General features: G+C 41.7%; 1 protein-coding gene across 1 annotated transcript in view; it reads left to right on the top strand.

Annotated features, from left to right (window-relative positions):
* The window catches only part of RORA (RAR related orphan receptor A), a 62,292-nt gene that overhangs the window by 26,428 nt on the left and 14,729 nt on the right, over positions 1-21,135 (top strand). The window contains exons 2-3 of the mRNA XM_066592397.1: positions 5,899-5,984; positions 20,973-21,114. Of these exons, the coding sequence (XP_066448494.1) occupies positions 5,899-5,984; positions 20,973-21,114 (228 nt within the window). The remainder of the gene's footprint in view (positions 1-5,898; positions 5,985-20,972; positions 21,115-21,135) is intronic.

Here is a 21,135-nt window from a genome sequence, read left to right as displayed (position 1 = left end):
CTTGACATGCCTGCAGTTTCTCACTATGGTCCCTGAGTGTTGGCCTTGCCTATTATTATTAGTACTCCGCCGCATAAACAATAGGAGGGAAGATATATTTTGGACGATTACATGTATCATGTAATTAATATTTGCGCCCTGATTACATGGTGCAGGGTGACTCAGCGTGACATTTCATATTATTGTTTTGCATAAACTTTTTAATCTGATGGGAATGAGTGTTTCATGATAACAAATCAGTGTGAATGCTAGCATTGTCCTATGCTCTTCTCTCCCTACTCTTCTACCTCTGTCTGTGTATGTGCCATTACTACATTCTTGTAAGTCCCAGCCGTACTGTGTATGTGTGTAATGTATATATGTGTATGTATATAATATATATAAATTTATTATTGAATTTAATGTAATGTAAAGGTAGCTTAGGTGAAACGCAACTTCTGAGGTTTTGTAATGCTGTGAGGTTCCATATCCGCTCTATAGGAATGACCACATAGCTATTGCTGTTCAAGGAAATGTCACCATGCAGGGAAGATCAGTGGATCATTCTGCGGTTCGCTGTAGATCTCGACTATCTGGCAATAAAGATTACCAAGGCCTTACCTGGAAAACCCACTTAAACGGTTATCCAGGGACAAAAAAAAAGTTATTCAAAGGTGCTCCGAGTAGTGTACCAACATAAAAGAAGCTATACTGTCCTCGGCGTTCCCGTTTTGCTACAGCGCAATCCCCGGCTGGTCTTTCACTCCCGAAAATGGGCCATTTGAACAGGGTTATATTTAGAGGAGGTGCTGCCCTAGTCTAAATACGCCCCATTCAAGGCGGAGATCCACCGTGTTTTACTTTTCCATCCTGGGACTTCCTTCGGAATCCCTGAAAGCCACATTCAGATGGAACCCTGGAGGGAAACATAGACTTTAAATAGTCAAAGGGAGACCGAAGGTGTTTTCAGAGTTTCCATTCTTTCGCATTATATTTTGAATGACTGAATAGCGTAATCAACTACTATGCTGTTTTGACCACCAAAAATAACTTTAGAAATTCGACACCATGGACATTCTGAAAGGGGGTGCATTAACTGTTTTCAATCCAATTTTGGATTCAGGGTTTCCCAAAAGGCTTTCACTCTTTGCTGTTATACAACAGTGCCATCTGCTGGCTAAAGCCAGTGTGTGTGCGCACCAGAGAGGCTCCGACAACAGAGTGGCTGGAAATAGACGGTGAGAATACCCTGTCGGACATCTTCTGACATTGGAGCTGTACAAGCTTCAATCAGAATATAGGAGGATGTCAGACAGTGGATTGGAAAGGGTTAAGTGGCATATTTTACGCTCCACCCATTTCTATGCCTTCAACCTATAATAGAACATGCCGTGATTTCCTCCGCCCCCCCCCCCCCTCCCCTCCGCAATTGCTTTCCGCTCTTGTAGAGGAAAAAGCGTTTTTCAATAGCATGCAGAATCTGGAGACGGATGCCAACTTCGGGTTCTGCAATGCAAATCGACGCAAGTCCAGGCGGCCTAAGGTTACAGAAAGATGATGATAAACTTAATTTCAGCTGTAATGTGACACCCCCCCCTGTCCTTCTGGACGCCTTAGGCAGGAGGCAAGATGATTGTTTGCAGTGGTCACATGATTGTTCTGCAGCTAGAAGTGGAGATCAACAGGTGACTAGGCACTGGCAAATTTGGGGAGTGGAGGGAGAGGAGGTGAGATGAGTATGTCGTCTGTACAGCCTTGAAATTCTTTTTTTGTTCCTGGATAACCCCTTTAAGGTAATCGCAGTTTAAAGTATCTTCCATCACAGTGCTATATTGTTAAATCACTATTCAGAGATGGGGTTTGTAGTGTTTGAGAGCCACGTTGTCACATTTAGTAAGTCAAAGGGACCACTACAAGATTTTGACATTGTACATCTTTTTTTAATTCAAAGTGGGAATGCATCTTGGTACAAAGGAAAAACATTCCCTTAGGAAGTGCCAAAGTGGTTTTAATCATATACAACGATTAAATAGCTAAATTATATTTTGGAGCTTAGCATTAAATATGACATCTCCTCAAGATAACGGTTATCCATAAGCCCTATTAAGACAAATGCACATCTTATAGGGGTCCCTAACCCGTAGAGATGCCCCAGAGCAGAGGGTCAGCGTAAAAGCTGTAGGTCTACTAGGTTTGGCGTATAAATTGTGTCTAGAAATGTCTTTGCAATAGTTATTTTTACTATTATGTCATATGGGGTCTCCAAACCTGAGAACACTTTGGGACTGACTTAAAGGGGTTGTCCCGCGCCGAAACGGGGTTTGTTTTTTTTTCAACAGCCCCCCCCGTTCGGCGCAAGACAACCCCGATGCAGGGGTTAAAAAAGAACACCGCACAGCGCTTACCTGTATCCCCGCGCTCCGGTGACTTCTTACTTACCTGCTGAAGATGGCCACCGGGATCTTCTCCCTCGGTGGACCGCAGGGCTTCTGTGCGGTCCATTGCCGATTCCAGCCTCCTGATTGGCTGGAATCGGCACGTGACGGGGCGGAGCTACAAGGAGTCGCTCTCCAGCACGAGCGGCCCCATTCAGAAAAGAAGAAGACCCGGACTGCGCAAGCGCGTCTAATCTGGCGATTAGACGCTGAAAATTAGACGGCTCCATGGAAACGAGGACGCTAGCAACGGAACAGGTAAGTGAATAACTTCTGATAACTTCTGTATGGCTCATAATTAATGCACAATGTACATTACAAAGTGCATTAATATGGCCATACAGAAGTGTATAGACCCACTTTGTTTCGCGGGACAACCCCTTTAATTGCTAGAATCCTTTATTATGACATGACTAGTATCTTGAAATGTCATTTCTGTGGCAAAGAAGTCATGTTTGACATCGTAGAAGCTGTCTGTAAGTACCAAATATCTACGTCATTTATCACATTTATATATTCTCACAAAGTAAAATCATTTTTGTCCCCCAGTGCAAATTTGCTAAGTAAACATCCGAAATCCACTCAAGTCCTTTGCATCTACTTTTGCAGAATGATACAGGAGCGTGTCTCTGCACTGTTTTACTTGCTTGCAGGATATGGTTACGTTCTTTCGCTCCATGCATGGCACTGGTAGACGAAGGTTTCAATTCCTGCGATAAAGGCAAGCTAGGGCTCTAGAGGAGTATAAATGTGTAATAATGAATCATTTGTGTATTAGTAATTAAATCCTTTGTACACTGTGCATTTGCACGCTATCCAATGCCACAAGGTAACTTGAGTCCCGGAACACTGTAGAGTGCGGGCAGAGCATTGTTTGACTGCTCTGTGTGTTCTGTTTGTATCACCGTGCATTCATCATTAGCAGCACGTTGCACCATTACTTGGGGTGGCAGCGGCCGTGGATGTAGTGTGTTCTCCTGCTCTGGATCATTATACAAGCTGATCTCTTCATTACCAGTGTAACTGTGCATCATCCTAGAGAGCAGTGTGATTAATATTGGTGTGAAGATACTCAGCATCACCGTAAAGAGCTTATTCATCATCAGAGTGTAGATGTTATCACACGGAGCAGTGTGACTGCTAACACATCATACATTACATTTTCACTAAGTACGTGACTGATTAGTGGCCGCAGATTTGGACCACTGGGACCCTTTTAAAAAGAGGAAAATAGATATATAACTCAACTGTATATCTATACAGGGTATAGTCAAAAAGACTGATCCCGCGCTATATCTCCATACTGGTGTCCTATATTGAAATAACAGTAGTGTACTTGAATAGGAAAGCATGGATGTGCTACAGGATAGTATATTGCCTGAGCCCAGAACATGGATTTTAAGTGTGTGTGAGCGCCCAATTGCAAAGTTGCACCTGAAAATCAAAAAATCTACTTTCTGTGTCTCTCTAAGCCCCGTGCAGACCACTGCTATGTCTCAAGTATGGACAGCGTACTTGAAGTGGCCTCCTTCTGCTATGATACATGCAAGAAGCTGTTAGTGCAGTCAAGGGCTGACACTATCATTGTGGGATCATGGTAGTGAACTGCGAAGTGCCAATTTAGTGCACATGCAATACATATTATTAGTAAGAGCATGACTCAATCGGTAGACAATGCAAATTTCACCATGAATATGTGAGTTGGAATTTGACCCTATCGCCTCATTGGACTTGTGTACGTTCCAGGGACTTTAGGATCTGTACCTAAAATCTCCTGCAGGCAGATGACCGTGGATGACTTCCTGGATGGTCTGCCCCTATCGTAACAGGTGGAGGTCACTTTGAGTCCACTTTCCTTAGCAGTGGTCCCACATGACTGAGAGACACACAGAAAGCTGATTTCTGCTTCTCACATGCTACTCTTCAACTTTACAATTTGGTTTTACTTTTTATCTCTTACAGAGGCCACAAGACAAAATTGCCCATGCGCCATACCATCATGATTGTTCTCAGTGAGAGAAACCAAGTAATCTTGTAGATATGATACCCTTTAATGACTAACAAAAATGAATGATGATACAGCAACCTTTCGGGGATATCTCGCCCCCTTCGTTCACTAGCCTGACGAAGGGGGTGAGATATCCCCAAAAGCTTGCTGTAACATCATGTATTTTTGTTAGCCATTCAAGGGTATCATCAAGGGCGTAACTATAGAGGATGCAGGGGATGCGGTTGCACCCGGGCCCAGGAGCCCATAAGGCCTCTCTTCTCCATATAGGGAACCCAGTACTATGAGTAAAGCATTATAGTTGGGGGCCCTGTTACAAGTTTTGCATCGGGGCCCGGGAGCTTCAAGTAACGCCTGTGGGTATCATATCTACAAGTTTACTTGATTTCTCGCTCTGAGAACAATCACACATTGCTCTACTGGCTAACACGGTACCAAACCATTTTTTCATTATAGCATCCGTGTCTTCCTAGTCAAGTACGCTATTGTTACCTCAATATAGGACACCTGTATTCAGATATAGCATTGATTAGTTTTCTTGACCACACCTTGTATGTGTAAAATAGTCGTGTCCTGCAGAGTACGCTTATCCTCTACCTGCCGATCTCAGAGTCAACTGAGATTTGTTAGAACTTGCAGTTCCTGTTGGCATTTCCAAGAATAGACAATAGCAGTGATGTTCTGTTCAGTTCCTGTTCTATGAATTAGGTAAATATATGCTTTGGAGGTGTTTATATCTATTTGCCAATGTTTTAGCATAAAAATAAGACACTAGGTGAAATAAGCTATGAGGATTGAGATTTAAAGGCATACGGCAGAATATAATGTATGAACTTTGAACTTTCTATTAGCTGTTATAGGGTGTAGAAGGCTGACTGTAGTATTCCTCAAAGGGGCAGGTAGTCCATAAAATATCTTCCTCCCAATATCAGCACTTTATCTGACACATGTCTTGGAGGGTAATCAAGAGAACACAATTATGGACTTGTGAGTTATATTAGCTATGGGTTTTCCTGGAAATTCACTTCAGACACCGTGAAAGCCAGTTGTGAATCGCCATTCTTATCTTCTATGACCGGTCAAATATATATGAGTTTTTGGATCGCAGTGCTTAACTTTGTTTTTGAGGAAACAAAGACCCATTCATGTCATATTTAGATGGGGATGATCAAGTTTTCCTTCTTCCTGATATGAGCTAATCAGGAATTATCACATGGTTAAATCTGTATATTTATGCACTAATTTATATATATATATATATATATATATATATATGGTACTAAATCTTTTGGCACGTCATCTGACCCATTTTAATTACCCAAAAGCCTTTTGATAATGAGCAACTATAATTTTAGATGGGAGCCCTAAGGGGGGGAGCGGGCTCACATCGCTGCCTGGAATATTTAGTATGGGTTCATCTTGTACATCTATTAAAATGGAAGGTAATTAACTCTGCTCTCTCTTCTCATTCCTCAGCTCAAATCGAAATAATTCCGTGCAAAATCTGTGGAGACAAATCATCAGGGATCCATTACGGGGTCATCACCTGTGAGGGTTGTAAGGTACAGTATGTGACAGTAGAAACGCTGTCTTTTTGTCAAATATACTATAAATACAATCACTTTCAGAACAAGTCACCAGTTTAGATTCCGATGTGTTTATGGAACAAGATTTCTGAATAGATAAAATGCATGATGAGAAAATAATGTATTCAGCTTATTTAACAACTAGTTATGCAGGAAGTTTACAAAGTGGTATTGACATCAGTGATACCTGTATACACCACTACATTTTAATTCTGGATAACTCTGACCCACTGACGTAACTATAGAGGGTGCAGGGGATGCTGTTGCACCCAGGCCCAGGAACCTTAGGGGGCCCATAAGGCCTCTCTTCTCCATATAGGGAGCCCAGTACTATGAATAAAGCATTATAGTATGGGGCCCTGTTACAGGTTTTGCATTGGGGCCTGGGAGCTTCAAGTTACACCTCTGCGTTAAGGGGTTAAGAGAAGTTGGGGGGGGGGGGGGGGCAAGATAAACGTTTGCACCTGGGCCCATGAGCCTTTAGCTACGCCCCTGTTCTGACCCAATGATTTAGGATAGACTATAGATCTATAACGTATATTTTTTTAATGTGTTCAGTGATTTCTCCTGTGCTAACTAAGTCTGACTGCTGCAGGCACTTTGTATGCCGTGGCAACTGCTTTTGGGGAGGGCATGCGACAACCACAGTGGCTGTATTTTGGCATTAGAAAACTACTATACTGACACCCTAATAACTCTACTAATTTTCTACACTAGTGTTGTCTAGCGCATTCCTCTCATCACAGACGCACTTGTGGATGTAGTTTAAAAAGTAGAATGAATACACTGTAACTAGTGCTTATAGGAAAAAATATGGGCACGCAGGTGGGAATCATTTGTTACAGATTCTTTGAGATGGAATCTGGAAAGTTGTGCTCTGCCCTTATTTCTCGTTTTTGGACAGCGTTTTAAGAATAACCCCTTTTAAGGCTATGCTCCCATATTTTAGCAATGTTTTTGTAAAATTGTGACTAAAGCTCTTTGGTTTTGTAAAATTGGCCCACTTTTGCCACAATACAACTTTAAATACAGAAAAATGACAGCAACATGTGGTCACAGCCTTTGAGCATTTCTGACCCCTGTCCCAGGCCTCTCACTAGCCAAGCCAGACTCCTGCTGACACTGATGGAGGGCAAATACCCTGAAACAGCTGTCTGCATGGAGTTTGGCTTTGCTTTCAATTCCTGGTCATTGTTACAAGGCTTGTATAAAAAGTCTAACTTTGACTTGAAGGAATGCTGCCTTCCAATAGGTGGTGCTGTGGAGGTATTGATCCATATTCCTTATTTGATTTTCAAATAAAACACCTTTTGAAATATTGTAGCTACCCCCCTAGTGTTGAGTATAGGAAATTCCATGTTGCTCAATACTGTCTTGACCAGCTAAGTACCGCTGTTGTAAAAACATTTGGGTCTCTTCATAGTCCGACAAGAGTACTGTTTAGATCTCTACTTCACACAACCGGATTCCTTTTGCAGAATTCACGGTCGGCGTCTGCACAGAGGATCTGCAGCAAATTGCACGCATTGAAAAATATGTACTTTTGCTTTTTCCTTTACACTCACACAAAAATAATTGCGTATTCCTCTAGCGGAGGAAAAATCATAGCATGCTCTGTTTTGCTGCGGGCTACGCGCAGAAGGTCTCCAGGAAGGCCGTCCGACCCACAGCCTATCCGCAATTAACATTGCGGATGGCCAGCGAGTATCCGCATCGTCGCCTAGCAACGGTGCGGGAAATACAAATATATTTTCTTTAACTCTGTACTGTGCATGACCAACGGTGAGCCTCCATGGTTATCCACAATACAGATTTTGCAGGTACATGGGGTCACAGCCGGATTCCGCTGTGGTTCTGGCACCTAGTTTTCAGGCTTTATAAAGTTCAGCATCCCAAAAACTGACTCTGGATATGTGAAAAAGCTTCAAAAATTTTCCCTGAAATACTGAAGTGCAATTTCATCTTTAGACTAAAAAGGCAAAAATTGAAGCTGAAAGTTTATATACATACATCTAATAACGTAATAATATAAAGTTTATATACATACATCTAATAACGTAATAATATAAAGTTTATATACATACATCTAATAACGTAATAATATAAAGTTTATATACATACATCTAATACCTTTATGTATGTTTATATGTGTGAGAAATAGATTCTTAAAATATGGGAAGCTTCACCTATGGAATGGATGTCCTCTCCTGAGAACTCATAAGTACAACCAAATTACAAATCTGTATGGTATGAATCTATAAGGCTGGGCTCACACAAATGTGTGGTAAAACACTGTGTATATAACGCAGCGTTTTACCGCCATGTAGGCCCTCGTATTACTGCGATTTTTGACTGCGCATGACGACATCTCTCACACATGCTGACATGTGCAGTCTTCCTGGTTTCACTAGTTTTCTTTTTAACTTCCCATTTTGTTGCTTAACTACGTTGGTTATAAACGCCACTCAAACGCAATGTTATTGTATATGTAATAATAATCTTTATTTGTATAGCGCCAACATATTCCGCAGCGCTTACATAGACGGGGAATACAGAAAAACAAAAAATACAAAAACTACAGAACCACGGTTACATAGTAATTAGTTGATGGAAACAATAGGGGTGAGGGTCCTGCTCCAATGAGCTTACATACTACAAGTAATGGGGTGATACAGAAGGTAAAGGGGCTGGAGATGTGCACGGTATGGCGAGGTGGAGTGTGAGGGATGCTACCGTATGCACATAGACAATGGTCAGACATTTAGCCGTGTGACGGCAGAAACGGTATGATTGCAGGGGCAGTTGATAGTGGCTAGCAGGGATTGCAGTCAGTAGGTCAGGGAGCATGTTATTAGGCGGAGTACAGAGGGGTTTGTTTAGGGAGTGCGGTATGCCTCCCTGAAGAGGTGCGTTTTTAGAGCACGCCTGAAGTTCTGCGAGTCCTGGATTGCTCGGGTAGCCTTTAGTAGTGCATTCCAGAGGACCGGTGCTGCTCTGGAGAAGTCTTGGAGGCGGGAATGAGAAGTTCGAATTAAGGGGGCGCTCAGTCTAGTTTTGTTAGCGGAGTGGAAAGCCCGGGCTGGGTGATGGATTGAGATGAGGGAGGCAATATAGGGGGCGCTGCGCTGTGGAGGGCCTTGTGGATGTACAGTACTTAGCACGCACCCATCGAAAACAATGGCTCTCTCTCGCATGTAATACGAACATGCTGTGTTCTTTTCCAACTTCCATATTATATGCAATGAAAAAACTAGTGTAACAGCAAAAATCAATGTATTTGAATTGCAATGATGTACTGCGTATTATAACGCTCATACATTGCAATTCAAATACGCTTGTGTGAGTACGGCCTAACCCTGTACCCATAGAGTTCTATGTGCCCATACTGTCCTTCTGTATTTCACCAGTTCTACTTCATATACTTGAGGGAGAACCCTGAGTAGGTCTGAAAGCTCATCATGTATTTTTGTTAGCCATTAAAAGGTGTCATATCTACAAGATTACTTGGTTTCTCTTGTGGAGAACCATCACCAGTATTAATGACTCAGAACGAGGCTTTTTTCCTGAATTTGTGAGAATAAATAGTGCAGTGCTACCAAATGCTAAATGTTTTGGATGTTTTTTTTTTTAAATCCAAAAAGAAAAGGTGAGAGCCACAACCGTGTGAACCACAGCAAATGCTTCAAGTATTTCCCATGTTTGTACTGTGGTATTGCTAGCGGTGCTGTAGACTGTGTTCATATGGGGTGACTTTACCAGATGTTACATTGTATTACAACAGATTAAAAACCTGGTTGCTTAATGCATCACTTAGCTGGACCATATGGAAGGGTATCTTCAAAGAAGACAATCCAGCATCCCGGAAAACTTCACTTCTATTTGTGCAGATAAAATCCCACAAAGTAAGATACAGAAAGTGAAAGTGACGTTTTTCATGTTCACAGGCAACATTTTAGCATAATGCAAAAGCAAGAATGTGTATGTCTGGTTTAAAAGCTGTCAGACAGCCAATCAGAAAGCAAAAACAGAAAGCATATGACCAGCCAAAACAGTTGGAGCTAAACATAAATCTATATGCATTGATAATATAGGATTAAATCGGACTTCTTATGGGCGACAACAAGTTTAAAGATCCAAAAGCTCTGTATTGCGTAGTTGTCGGTGCTGGTCACATCCTCTCACTGGGTGACTAACCCTCTCAAAGCCAAACACTTGTAGTGATGCAGAATTGCCTGCATGTTCTAAAAAGAAATGAGCAGGAACTGCTGAGACCTTTTATATCTGGATTACTTCCGATGTAAGGTCATTGTACACAGTGATTCCACACTGTTTGGCACATTTTAGCTTTGTCTTGGATTGGAGATATTTGCAGTCATGAACTGAAGGACTTTTTGGGTCGATCAATACAATTTCTTCTCACTTAATTTTTTTTTTGCAAATTATATTTTTTACAATTGACGAGCGTCAGTATAGGCACAACGTTCTTACCCTCCATTGTTATCTGTTTGGTTTAAAAGTAGAGATGAGCGAACGTACTTGTTTAAGGCAATTTCGCAATTGAGCACCGCTTTTTTCGAGTAACTGACTACTCGGGCGAAAAGATTTGGGGGGCGCCAGGGGTGAGCGGGGGGTTGCAAAGGGGAGTGGGGGGGGAGAGAGAGCTCCTGATCCACCGTGCTGCCCCCCCGAATCTTTTCGCCCCAGTAGTCAGTTACTTGAAAAAAGCGGTGCTCGATTGCGAAATCGCCCTAAACGAGTACGTTCGCTCATCTCTATTTAAAAGTTATCGGCCAAATCAACCTAAAACAAGACCTGCGCACGCTTGCTTATACACTATGACTAGGTTGCCTGTGAACCTGAAAGGTATCAGATGATGTGCTTTCTGTATCTTGCTTGATGAGATTTGATCTGCACAAATAAAAGTGACGTTTTATGGGACGCTGCATTCTCTTTGAGGTTTCTCTATTTTTTGGTTCTAAGCTACATCCGTGTGTTCTGCCACCACAGGTGAGCTGGATTACTTCATTTGGAAGGGTATGGTATGTTTTTATCTTTGTATGTCTTGTACCTGTTTGTTTGTTTTGCTTGTTTTCATAAACTGGTGCTGAAAAATACAACAAATAATCCCAATTTTTTTAGCATCCTATCTTGAAGATTTCCTAAAGCTGATTGTGAAATGAACACCTCATTTATTATGTCATCCTTTTGACTTGCGAAGTGATACACCCTACATCAGGATTTATAAATCACCCCAAGTGTCTCACCGCAAGGTTTGCCGGCACGCCGCACGAAGATCAAGGACATGCATTCTTACTGCATTCTGCCAATCACCATACACTATCTTGGCATGTATGCACACTTAATACACGCCGAGATAGAACATGACACTTTTTTTTTTTCCATGCTTATTTCATGCGACTCGTGTAAGTGACACAATTGAAAGTCTATTGGGAGATTGGTACTGCGTATTACGCATAAAAAAAAATTGGTGCATAATATGTAGTGGCATACGCTCATGTGAGACAGCTAGAGATGAGCAAACGTACTCGGTAAGGCCTATTTCGCAATCGAGCACCACGATTTTCGAGTACTTCACTACTCGGGTGAAAAGTACTCGGGCGCTGTGGGTGAGCGGGGGGTTGCAGAGGGGAGTGGGGGGGAGAGGGAGAGAGAGAGGGCTCCCCCCTGTTCCCCACTGCTACCCCCCCCCCCCCCCTGCACCACCGCGCCTCCCCCTGCCCGCGGCGCACCCGAGTAGTGAAGTACTCGAAAATCGTGGTGCTCGATTGCGAAATCGCCCTTACCGAGTACGTTCGCTCATCTCTAGAGACAGCCCTTAAGGAAGCTCTCTGACTTGGTGTCCTAGATTAGTTCAGTTAGGGCAGGTGATTTCATAGGGCATACCTTTTCTTCTAAGGTTACACACAAAGGACACAGATATGTGATATGCACTGATAGATCTGTATTCCGCAATGATAGAAATGAGATTTGTATTGTTAAACAAAGCAGAAAACGTAGGCTTATGCACTAAATCAGTGGGAATGGATCACCTTGTTGACCTTATTGGTGCAGGGATCTTCAGTTTTTCTCGAATGGTTCTCTCTTTTCCAACCTGTTACGCGGTTTTGCTGGAACTGATAATCTGTGTAGCACAAACATAAATGTGTTGCTGTGCGTTGCCATCTGCTTATGTCATTTTGCTAGGGCAGGGACATATGTGACATTAATCATTTCCTAATCTTTTGTTTGATTGAAAGTGGCTCTCTTTTCTATAAGGTAGAACATTATACATAATTTACTGTCATTTATACTGGGTACACGCATTAAAATGGATGTTCTTCTGGGAGCCTAAACACAATCAGGTGATAAGTCAGACAGGTTCAGGTTTAGTAATAGATGACACATTCCATATATTACATTAATGACTCAGAAATGCTGTCACAAAAGACGTTGATGACATTTTGTACTCCATTTATATGCTAAGCGTGATTCTTTAGAAGCATTAGGGTATATTTTGCCATGATTTTCAGAATCGTGGCAGCAAATTGCAAAAAAAATAAAGATATTCTGAACAGGTAGTGGATCCTTGTAATCTAAATTCTAAAGGATTCGCCTACAGTTTTGTGCTCATCCCCTTTTCTTGCGCTGTTTTAATATACTGCTATACATTTTATGTGTTAGAGCCATGCAAGAGTGGGTGGTGCAACAACACAAAGGATTGGGGCAGCCTATATTCCGCAGACACGGGCTACCCTTACACATTAGATAGCAGAGCATTAGTCTGACAGATGTAACAATCGTTAACATGACTGGCGCATTATGATCACTTGATTTACAGCATTGCTACATTGTAGTTGAGTTATCCTAACGTGTCAAGTTAACATTTGCTACATCTGTATCTTTCTCAAACACACACATGCTAATCTTGGCATACAAGACACAGCGTGTGTGTTTTGTATGTAGGTAGGAAAGAATGCCTCTGCCAGACACCTTTTGGAAGTGACTTATGTCCCAAGAACAAAAAAATTATGCAGTTTAACCGATATCTGCCTTTGAGAGGAGGCCATCCTATAGACTACTGCTATGCTGCTTTGATCAATAAAGGAAGATGAGGGAAAATGTAAATCTTCTTTTGGGTATATTGAGGGGTTGATTGCCTTCCCATGAATTTGATACTGCCGCGGTGGGTGATGAAAGCCTATATGGCAGAATTGACTTCCCTGCTTCACGACTCTCCATATAGCATCAATGGGAGTTTCCAAGCTGCACTTCGAGTCCCTTGTATGAAAAAAGTGTATTAAAATACCTGTTGCTGTCATTCTAGTACATTGCCATATGTATGTGTAGATGCCTAAACATCACATCCCTATGTGTTTGCTAAGCATCCGACCATTGCTGTTGTGACAGCCTCTGCTTCCCTGGTAAGGTTGTTTTTTAAAGATCTCTACAGTGGACTTGCAGGAATTTGCTTACAATCAAGCAAATTATTATTTTGCACTTGAGATTTAGCCGTAGGAAATTGTGTGCATTCTGCATTGAATTGAAGGCTTTGTGCAGGCCAGTAAAGTTCTTTCACACCAAACTCTGCCAATGTATTGTTTTATAGACCACAGGGGCATTGTTGTCAGGGAACAGGAAAAGGCCTTCCCCAAATTGTTGCCACAAAAAGCAGACAGTACTCAAGAATGTCTTTGTTTTACTGAATTTGTTTCATTAAATTGAAGAGCCCAGACCAAACCATTAACTCTTTAACTAGCGAGCAGAGTGAAAAGAAGCTTTAATTTGTTTGTATTTCCTCCAAAATAAAATCTAAGGGGTTTTTCCAATATACAAATCAGAGCTGGCAGTAGGGGGCGTAATATAAATATATAATATACTTGCACTCCTGCTGCCGCACTGCTCCCCCGATGCCGCTACCGTCCTTGTGTCACTTTATGTTGCCTGCAGCTGTCACATGGTAGTTTATGCACATGAACACTGTAGCCAATAGGAGCCCTGCCTGCAGTGACATCCTGTAAACCAGCTGGGACCTCTAGATTAATAGCCCACGAGATGTTTACTGGATGTCACCTGGTTAGAATACCCGGTGATGTCACGGGTCGCATACCATGGTACCAGAGCAGGAAAACCGTGCTCCACTGCCACGGTAAGTACATGTATAAAATCTACTTTCGGGCAGGTGGGTCCTATAGTTAAAAAAAAAAAAAAAAGACTGACAGCCCCTTTTAAAGATGAGCTTGTATGTACCCCCAAAAGGTGGCAAAATAAATAATATAGATTTTCAGAATGCTGGAACAAAATGAAAATGAAAAAGCCTTGGAATCTTATAGGAGTTGTCCCTCTACAAGAGCATGAAGAAGGGATAGAGAGGGTGACAGCAGTTGTAAAGAGTGGCTTCCACCCCAGTGCGCTAGATGCAGTCATGTATGACATGATCTCCCATTTCAGACTTCATCAGGCTTTATATTTGGCACTTTGCAGTAAGTCACGCTGTCTACAGTGAGTGTTGAAATTGAGAACAGACAAGCATTGTAGTACGGCATGGTCCTGTTTATGTAACCTACAGCTTCATAGCAAGATGCATTGTACTGTTTAAAGGAAGTATGTCAGCTTGAACCCGCTGTCCAAGCTTCCGGCAGCATGTTATAGAGAAGGATGAGATGAGCAGATTGTATATAGTTTTATGAAGAAGATTCAGTATAACTTTTTTATTTTATTCATTTATATCTCTGCACATTCTGAGCTTAGAGGTCCAGGAGGCGGTCCTATTAGTGATTGACAGCTGTCTGTGTCATACAGGGTAGCTGTCAATCACTGTTAGGACCGCCTATTGGACTGTTCAGCTCAGAATGAGCAGATAGAGTAATGAATAAAACACAAGTTATACTAAATCTTTCCCCATAAAACTATATATGTAATCAATCTGCTCAGCTCCTCCTGCTTTATAACGTGCTGCTTGCAGTTTGGACAGCGTGTTAAAGCTGACAGATTCCCTTTGAGCTTGTTTGCTAAGCCTTCGAAGAATGGTTTTCCATATAAGCGTTGTGTGCAGCCATGGTTTTATGCCAAAGCTTGACACAACTGATTTCATTTTCGGGAACTTTGTGCATTGGTTTAGCATCCATAGCCTGACATAGATGACTATCAGAATACTAACGACCAACTGTCCGTGAGTGACTGTATAAGTTACATGTGTTGATATCACCGTCATGTGATCAGTCACACTGGGCCTCTGAGGTTCGCCTCTGATCACATGACTGTGACGTCATCACGGGTCCTTCACCCTCTGTGTACTGAATGAGGGATTTCATGTGCTCAGTCACCGGGGCTCCACACAGCTGTTGTCCAGCTCTGCTGGTTTAGCACCTGTGATGACATCACTGTCATGTAATCAGGGGAGGAGCTCACATTATGGTGACATCATCACAAAGTATGTCTGCTTGAAGTGCACTGTGTAGGGCTGCACATTATCCTGCTGGAAAATGGCATTGGGTATGCCCTGAAGACATGGTAGAGCAACTGGCTGCGTCACCTATTAACATAATGGTGTGCCATTAATGTACCCTCTGATGAGGTGATCAATGGTTGATGCTAATGGCACCCTAAACCATGATTCCACATTGACAAGCTGTGTAGTGCTTCAAAATGGTGGGAGGATCAGTCTGATTGATAAGTCACATCCAGACTCTTGCTCGATGATCATGATTAGTGAGGCAGAATCTCAATTCATCGCTGAACACCGCAGTGTGCCTTTTGTTATGCCAGGTAGCACTGGAGTGGCACCACTGCAAGTATTCATAGCATTGCTGTGGTGTGAAGGGCAGTCTTAGCAATGAATGGCTTGACCGTAAACAAGCCTCAACCAACGGTAAACTGTCATTGTCGATTATTGGAGCATCCACATCTCTCTTTACACTTTGCCGAATGTCGCTAGCTCTAGATTGTGGAGTTGCTACTTCACGATGCCGGATGCATCGATTTGTACATTGCGACATTCAACTTATTGCTCCAGTCCCACTATGAAAATGCACATTTCATTTTACTGACCACTGTCTCCAAATTCTACCCAAGGCATTGGAATCCTGCTGAGTTTCTGCCACAATACATAAAAAGACCATCCACCTATGATGAAACCTTTAGCATACTTGTCCGTTTGATGAAAAGTCTGTTGACGGCATTTTGTCACTTAAGCTTCATTCAGACACAAAAAAAAAACACACAGCAGTTTCTATGGGCACGTAAAGTTAACGTTACAGACTTTTCCCCCCTTTTATCATGCTTCCATATCAAGATTGGACCACAACTGCATCTATTTCATGACTTGTTTTTCTGCGCATACCCTGACAATTGCATAATGCTGCAACCAAACCTTCATGATGTGGCATTTTTTATGGAATGCTTATGCTGTATTGTAAAGTGCACACAAGGGGGGGGGGGGGGGGGTACCCCAAAGAAATGGAAATAAATTTCTTAAAAATAATCTATTTGTACTTTTTGAAACTTCAGTCTCCTTCCAAGTACTCTCCATTTGATGCAATACATTTGTCAAAAAAGTTTTTCTCACTGCTCGAAGTATTTTTAAACTTGTCATTATTGATATCTTTTAGTACTTGCGCCATTTTTTCTTGCTTCACCCCTTCAACATCAGCAACACATTTTCCTGTTAAGATCTTTCAACCCGAGGAAATAAATAAATAAAAAAGCATGGAGTGAGATCGGGTGAATATGGATGGTGAGGCAAGGGTGTCCTGACGTGTTTTCCTCACATAATTGCTTAACACAATTAACACATCGTGCATTGTTACGATGGAAGAACCAGTCACTGGTTTGCCACATATCGGGACGTTTTCTCAGTACACCGTAACACAACCTTTTCGAAACTTGCAAATAAAAATCTTCGGTTGATTCTTTGATCCCGAGTTACAAATTCTCTCACATCAAAGGAACGAACATGGTTTGTGTAAATCAACCAATACAAAATAAGCAAAAAACGGAACGACTTGTTGGGGGAAAAAAAAAACTTTCTCGAACAAAACCTTCCATAACAATGTCGGCTGCCATACCGCCTCAGAAGGCTCCACAGACATTCACCTAGCAACAGAAATCTCTACTAATAATTCCCCGCTCACAGGAAGAAGATTCCTACTTGCTTCGAGTAGCCCCTCGCGTATTTATTTCTGCAGTGTCGCCACTTTTCTTGGCACTGTATATATGGAACTTGAAATAGAATCTTTTTTTTTTTTTTTGTGGGGGTGGTGGTTGTTTTTTTCCCCCCTAATTTAAATGCTCTCTTTTTACTGTATATTACTTCAAAAATGATTTCTACTAAGTATTACAAAGCATTGTTATTGAGAAGGGGGCCTAAGGCTGCTTTCAGAACCTGCGTTAAGGCTCCGTTCACGGTTTCTGTCTTTATGCTCCGATTTTGGAGGAAACAAACTGAAATAAAATGGAAAAAACTGATCAGTTTTATCTATTTTTTCACATTGATTTCGATATAGTTTCCAAAGAAATAAGAGGCTTCAGTTCCATTAGGTTTCTTTTCGATAGGAAAATAGCACAGTCTGCAGAGTTATTTTTCTATCAAAAAAAGGTAAACCTGATGGAATGGAAGCAATCGGAAGCCTTGCTATTTGCTTTCTATTCTTTTTCTTAAACCCTATTGAAATCAATGGGGAAGGGGTGGGGGACAGATGTGTGTTTTTGTTTTTTTTCCATTTTATTTGTTTCTCTCCTCCCAAAAATGGAATAGAGGGACGTAAACCCTGAACTGCAAGTGTGAAAGTAGCCTGATGCACAGAACAACAATCAAACAGTTCTTGCGTGCCTGATCATTAATATACATTTCTACTGAATCAATGGTTACCCTTCTGTCTTCCTGCTGACAGAATAAGGCTGCTTTCACATCTGCCCTCAGGGATCCGTTTTCCTTATCCGCTATGGGAGCAGGAAAGGGGAATCCCCAGACCAAACAAATCCATATTACAATGGAACCGAACAACCCAAAACAGACCCTATTGACTATAATGAGGTCCTTTTTGATTTCCGCTTAGCTATCTGGCATTTTACCGAAAAAAACCTGCTTCAGGCAGAATTTTTCTTTCACTAGTTGTGTTGGATCTGCGACGAAACCTCCGAGCAGATGTGAAAGCGGCCTAAGCCGTGTGCAGAATAGAGCAGAATAGAGTTGGTTATATCTTAGTCAAACTTCACATCTTTACCTTGAAAGTTAGCTGTAGTCTGGACTGATTGTTTATTAGATTTGTCTACCTTGTCCTGCTGTGGTGGCTTGTAGAGGAAGTCATCTGCCCACGTATCTCATTCTACCATCATAGTAGCAGCTGCTCGCTCTGACCAAAGCTTGCATCAGAATGAAAGAGTGCTGAGAAGAACACATATCTGCCAGTCAGATGGAGACATGAGCGATATGTAGGAAGATGTGTCAGCACTACTGTCTTTAGATATTACTTGCCCTTTTGTGTGAAAAAGGAAAGTGTGAGGGGAAAACCATGAGAACTATGTAACAGATGTAAATAAGTTCTTATCAGATCCGTGTACATGAGCTTGCTCCTTAGCAGAAGACAAGGAAGCCTCCTCCGTGTTATACATAGTTTTGTTGCAGTTGATGTCTACTTAGTAACTTGCACTGAGGATGAGGAGTGCTGATGTCAGGTGCAGACTCTGTTCATAGCAATTCCAACAGTCACATAGTATGTTAGGCTGAATGATGAAAATTCTTCTATAGATCATGTTTTAGGTGACTTTTTTTACTTGTTACTTTTTATGAAGAACTGTTACTGTATGTAAGGCTACAAGTTTTTACAGATTTCGATTTTGTATCTGATGCAGCCAATTTACCTATAATTCATTTTTTAGATCTATTCACTTGACCAACTGCACAGATACTGGGGTAGGATGGGAACTGTTTTGCTGGGAAAAGCTGTTTTTCCTGTCTAATTGCCATTTACAAGCCAAGCCACTATCATAATATTTATGGTTCTCAGATCATTTTAGTGAGGCAGATCATTTATCGTTCATACAGATTTAATTTTTTTGCCCCTTTTAAACAGAGCAGTTATGGGCAATTTTCGATCAGATGACTACTTTTTAAGAAGTGCACTTACTCTAGTAATCGTACCTTTTTTCATAAGTTTGTTCAAGTGCTCTAAATGTCAAGGTGACACATAGAAGGCAGATCCATATGTGACTAATGCTAGAAAATATTCTATAATTAGAGGCTATGTACACCGTTGGAATCTTTTATTCAATGCTTTTGGAAATTAAGACTTTTTGTAATTTTGGTTTTTATTGAAAATTTTTGATAGTTTGTTTTTCTGGTTGTATTGTTTTTCAAGACACTGCAGACTGGAGGGCTGAAATCTTAGCAAATTCTGTCAGTCGGAGTAAACTAACAGTTCCTTCCCTGTTGTAAATGTGCCTTCACTGCCTTTTAACTGCGCTATTACAGAGAGCTGTATAACGGCTTCCGGGGATAGTGGAGGAGATCAGGGGGACAAAACAGAAAAAGCTACTATTGCAAAGAGCTGTAATTCATTCCAGATTGATCTTCTACTCTTATCACTACTAAAAGGGAATAGACCAGTAGCTACTCAGAGAGGATTGAGAAATAGCTGTGTAGTATTAAGTGGGCGTGGTTTAAACAGCCTCTGAAAGAGGAGAGGGGGAGCTAAGCTTGTGCACATTCATGAGAGGCGCCTGCTGTAAACGCCCTCAAGTCAGAAACTTGAATGTAGGAGAGCCTGTAAACCAAGTATGAGGCTTTCTAAATGCATGAGAAGGAAAACTCAATACCAACGTATGTGCATGATTTTTTTTATGTCTGTGTTGGTTTTTCATGCACAAAGGTTTCCATAGCCTTTAAAAAAAATTGTCATTCATGTAAAAAGGACCTAAAATGTTAAACTATGAATTCCATCATGGTCCAGAACAGATAAGGCTCTGTTCCCATTTGTGTTGGAGGTATGCTGCGCTATTTTGTTCAGGAAAATGTCTGAAGGCCTGACAAAAGCGCACTGGACCTGATTATAGTCAGTAAGGTCAGTTGGGCGCTGTTTGTTTTCTCCATTGAATGATTCCGGCATTCAATTTTCCTGCTCCCATGACAGTATAGGAAAAGAGCACAACCCCCTTCCTTCCCCCACACAAGTTTTTGAACTTGGCCTAAGTAGCAGCATTGGCAGAGTGTATTGTTTTTAAGCATTAGCTATGTGCATTGGTATAAATTTGTTATGTAAATGGATTACTCCTGACCCTCAACTTGTCGACATTAATTTGCATGTTTACATGAAACACAATCTGGCAAGAATTATGTATATCTACAAAACCTCTTGTCTTGAACTGGCTGTGTCTGTAACCATTGAGACTGGGACTAGTCCTCATGGTTGGTAAAGATGAAGAAACCCGTCAAAAGGCCTACATTTTAATTGCTGGTCCTATTTGAGAGATTAATGAGCCAGAGGAGTCTGCCACAGCCAGCCATAAATCACAGAGCTTTCAGTGAGTCTCCTTGTCACCCACCGGAGCGGAGACTTCTCAGCATGGCCGCTGGTACAGAGAGGCCTGGCAGCTGGCAGCTGCTTTCTTGTAATTAAACAGCCAATGAGCAGCTAATTAAGACATATGTGTATACAGGAGTGGAAGTGGATATGGTAATGAATTGAAGAAGTCTATTCATTAGGCAGGAATTGTCAGAAGACTGCAGGGAGGCCTGGTTTAGCCATACCTTGTGTAATCAGACTGATGATGTGGGATTGGATGGGCATGCAGGAAGAATTTCATCGAGACTTGACTCGCTCACTTCTCGGGAGTAAAATGCACAACAGGTGCAAAGTATCTAAGTTTACATCAACTTTCCTTATGCACGTATGTGCGGACACACTCGTAGCGGATATGTCTTAAATATTTCGAACAGAGTTTTTTTAGTTTTGACTTTTTTTCTTTCAGGGTTTCTTCAGACGAAGCCAGCAGAGCAACGCTACATATTCGTGTCCACGGCAGAAGAATTGTTTGATCGACAGGACAAGCAGGAATCGTTGTCAACACTGTCGGCTTCAGAAATGCCTTGCTGTGGGCATGTCACGTGATGGTAGGTGATGGCTGTAACTTA

The sequence above is a fragment of the Eleutherodactylus coqui genome, chromosome 2 (genome assembly GCF_035609145.1).
Source record: "Eleutherodactylus coqui strain aEleCoq1 chromosome 2, aEleCoq1.hap1, whole genome shotgun sequence".
In the NCBI taxonomy this organism is placed as follows: domain Eukaryota; kingdom Metazoa; phylum Chordata; class Amphibia; order Anura; family Eleutherodactylidae; genus Eleutherodactylus; species Eleutherodactylus coqui.
The sequence above is the reverse complement of the archived record's forward strand: the minus strand, read 5'-3'. Positions and strand labels throughout refer to the sequence as shown.